Raw genomic sequence first — 3,949 nt, forward strand, 5'->3', positions numbered from 1 at the left:
GCTTCATGTGACAAAGCTGAACCCCGGGACTGTCCCCTGCCCCCGTTCCCATGACCCCACTGCTGCAGAGCAGGGCTGACTCCTCAGCAGCCAGCGGGCACAGGCCCTGCTCCTCATGCACCTCCAGCCAGCACCACCCAGGGCTCAGACACGGAGCTGAGGGAAGGTCTGGAAAAGGACAAGGGGGTGTGGAGCAGGGGGAGGGTGTGTGAGAAATGGCTTAGACTTTGCTCAGAGAAATCTCCCCAAAACTCTCACTGTCTTTTTCTTCTGTGATAGCCCCCATAGCCAAAATCAGCAAATGTCCAACAGCAGCTCCATCACCCAGTTCCTCCTCCTGGCATTCACAGACACACGGGAGCTGCAGCTCTTGCGCTTCTGGCTCTTCCTGGGCATCTACCTGGCTGCCCTCCTGGGCAACGGCCTCATCATCATCACCATAGCCTGTGACCAGCACCTGCACACCCCCATGTACTTCTTCCTGCTCAACCTCTCCGTCATTGACCTGGGCTACATCTCAACCACTGTCCCCAAGTCCATGGCCAATTCCCTCTGGAACACCAGGGCCATCTCCTACACAGGATGTGCTGCCCAAGTGTTTCTGTTTGTCTTTTTAGCTGCAATAGAGTATTCTATCCTCACCATCATGGCCTATGACCGCTACGTTGCCATCTGCAAACCCCTGCACTACGGGACCCTCCTGGGCAGCAGAGCTTGTGTCCACATGGCAGCAGCTGCCTGGGCCACTGGGTTCCTCTATTCTCTGCTGCACACGGCCAATACATTTTCACTACCACTCTGCAAGGGCAATGCTGTGGACCAGTTCTTCTGTGAAATCCCCCAGATCCTCAAGCTCTCCTGCTCAGACACCTACCTCAGGGAAGTCTGGCTTCTTGTGATTTCTTTCTCAGTTGCATTCGGCTGTTTTGTTTTCATTTTTTTCTCCTATGTGCAGATATTCAAGGCCGTGCTGAGGATCCCCTCTGAGCAGGGTCGGCACAAAGCCTTTTCCATGTGTCTCCCTCACCTGGCCGTGGTCTCCCTGTTTGTCAGCACTATCATATTTTCCCACCTGAAGCCCCCCTCCATCTCCTCCCCATCCCTGGATCTGGTGGTGTCTGTTCTGTACTCAGTGGTGCCTCCAGCAGTGAACCCCCTCATCTACAGTATGAGAAACAATGAGTTCAAGGATTCAGTGTGGCAACTAATGAATGGCTGTTTTATGAAGCAATAAACTGCCCATAATCTTCTGCATAGCATATATAATGTAAATAATTTTCTCACTGAGTGGTTGTGCCCATGTCCACTGGACACCCTAGAGAACCTGCTGCAGGTCAGTTGTCATGGACCGGCCTCTCACAACCACCATTTCCAGCACTGGCTTCTCACTTCAGCTTGAAGAGTTTCTTTGTCCCTCCCTGGCAGCACAACTAATGAGTAGGTCAGATGTCCATGTTTGCATTGTATAGACAAGATGTAAACAAATGCACAAAGTGCTTCTGAGGTGATGAACCCAAGTGAGCAGAAACACCATCAGCTATTCCTTGGGGTTCCATGAAGGTCAGTGGGACAGACAGTGTCTTGATGCGATTTCATGTTGAGAGTAACATCCTTTGGGGAACCACCTGAATGTAGCACTGGGATGTGCTTCCTGGAACAGAAGATCCCGTGTCCATTCTTTATGCCATGAGGCATCTCATGTAAGTGCAGAGAAGGGTGACAAATGGCAGGGCTGAGGTGCCTCCCAGCCCCCTGGAGTGGCAGCAGGAGGTCAGAGAGACACAGTGACTCCTGCATCTGTGTGTACAAGGGAAACACTCTGTCTCTCAATATCCATGGGTGCATAAGGAGTCCATGGTGAGGTTACTTCTCTCTGGTCAGGCTAAAGAGCACAAGAAGTCTGTCGGTTGGGGTCTCTGCCTGCAGAGCAGTTTCTGAGATAGTCGAGCTTTCCATGGTAGTGGGAAGAGGCCATAGAGGGAAAAAAAAAATAACTCAAAAAAGGACAACTTGGGAGGTGCATTCTGGATATCAGGAGGAAGAAACGTCAGTGGAAGGGCAGTGCTGCGGTGCAGGAGGTCACCCAGAGGCAGTTGGGATCAGCCCATGGCTTTGTGTTTCAACAAACAGCCAGTGAGGGTGCAGTGAATGAGGCACGGACTCTCGGGAAGGTGCAATGAGAGACATTTATTACAAACTCAGGCTTGCATTTATACTTGCTATGATTCTTGCTCAAGCATTTGCTGATTTGCCAAGTGAGTCATTACATAAGTGATATGTTTTGTGTTCCCACCAAAGTTACTGCCATAAACACAGGTTTTGTCTGTCATAAGCTATCCCTCTGTCCTTGATGTATCAATCCTGTATCAGTCCCTCTGTCCTTGATGTCTCACATAGCATACAGTACTTGCTTCTTGTATTTTTCCACTAGCGCTTGTTCTCACACTGTCGACTCTCGCAGTTTCTCACAGGTCCAATCTTAGCACACTGCCACATCTCCCCTTTGTGTTTACTAAGTGCATAGCCATAGCAGTATGTAATTGCATGGCTATTACCTGATTAGACCTTTTTTTGATCATTTGTTGTAACTAGATGTCTCTTTAAGATGGTTTAAAAACCCAGTGGGAGATTCCTTACAATCCTGTTTAATCTCAAAAAGTTTTGGCATATTTATAGCTGTAGGTATAGTGTGTCTAATCCTGTATAAAATGGCAAAAGGCCAAATCAAACGTCCCAAACTGAACTCCCCTGGCTCCCATAAAAAAACTAAGGAGGAACTCACAAGAGAAATAAAAGTGCCCAAAGGCCGAGAGACAGAGGCCGGAAGATCCCAACTCTCCTAAAGATGAAGCGTGAGGCTAATGGGATGGAACACTCTCATTGGTCAGCCTGGATGTCAGTCAAGCTCTGCCCCATCCCTCCCCCCTTCCTCGCTGCCTCACACCTGTGGGCAGAGCACTCAGAGTGTCCTTGGCTCTCAGACCAGAGCAATTGCCAACACCAACTGTGCTGGGCTGTTCTCTCTTGTTCTCAAACTAAATCCAAATAATGACCGTGCTAGCTATGAAAAAGTAAGGTTTCTAACTGCATGAGGAAAATTAACTCCTTTTCAGTCAAACCAGCACAGACCAGCTCTCCCATGCCAGACCAACAAAGCTAGAGAAGTAGTAAAGAAATTATTGAAGGGAAACAGTCTCAGCACAGCAGCTCTGCCAGGGAGCACCAGCCTTGTCCTTCCAGAGCTGTTCTCCTTCCACCTCCCCACTCTCCTGTGAGCCCTTGTGTTGGTGTAAGATCTGAGCACTCCTGACCCTTGGTTACAGTCCCGCTGCGTGTCAGTCCTGTGACCACAGGCAGGGACAGGCAATGGGCACTTCTGTGACAGAGCTGCCTCCAGAACAGCATCTCCATCAGCAAGGGGATCTCCTTAGCACAGTGCTCGAAGGCTTAGGTCTTCTTCCAGAGTTGCTCTCAAGAATAGGTGTAAGGAATAGACTCTCAAAAGGCTTTGCTTTCTGTGTTTTCTGTGGGCTCAGTGGGATGAGATCAGGGTCCCAGTTTGGCTTTTGAGGGACTTAGAGCTGGTGGCTCAGGTTTGGGTTGTTGGTGTCCAGCACCCAGGCAGGTGGTGAATAAGGCAGAGCAGCTCTGAGCACCCTCCATGGCCACCTCAGAGCTCGTGTGGGAGGCGGTCACAGTGACAGTGACCAACATCAGCTGGGTCTGTCTCTCAACCTGACCAGTATGTCCCTGCAGAGCCACCACAGCCTGGGCATCACAGCTCACTCACTGCACAGAGCAAAAGCCCCAGCTCGGGGGCTGTGGGGAGTGTGGGAACAGGGTGCAGGAACATCTGGCCAGGCCAGTGCAGATGTGCTCTCCTTGGGGAAAGGCTCTGTGGGGAGATGGGATGTCCCAGGAGAAGAGCAGGGCACCGTGTGTGTGCAGA

General features: G+C 50.6%; 1 protein-coding gene across 1 annotated transcript; it reads left to right on the forward strand.

Moving 5' to 3' along the window:
• Positions 1-301: 301 nt before the first annotated feature.
• LOC308048904 (olfactory receptor 14C36-like) lies at positions 302-1,234 on the forward strand (the record flags this gene model as incomplete). The annotated part of the gene is made up of 1 exon (XM_080358233.1): positions 302-1,234. The coding sequence occupies one exon, from the start codon at positions 302-304 to the stop codon at positions 1,232-1,234; it is 933 nt and encodes a 310-aa protein (XP_080214359.1).
• Positions 1,235-3,949: the final 2,715 nt, after the last annotated feature.

The sequence above is a fragment of the Nesoenas mayeri genome (assembly GCF_963082525.1).
Source record: "Nesoenas mayeri genome assembly, chromosome: 23".
NCBI lineage: Eukaryota > Metazoa > Chordata > Aves > Columbiformes > Columbidae > Nesoenas > Nesoenas mayeri.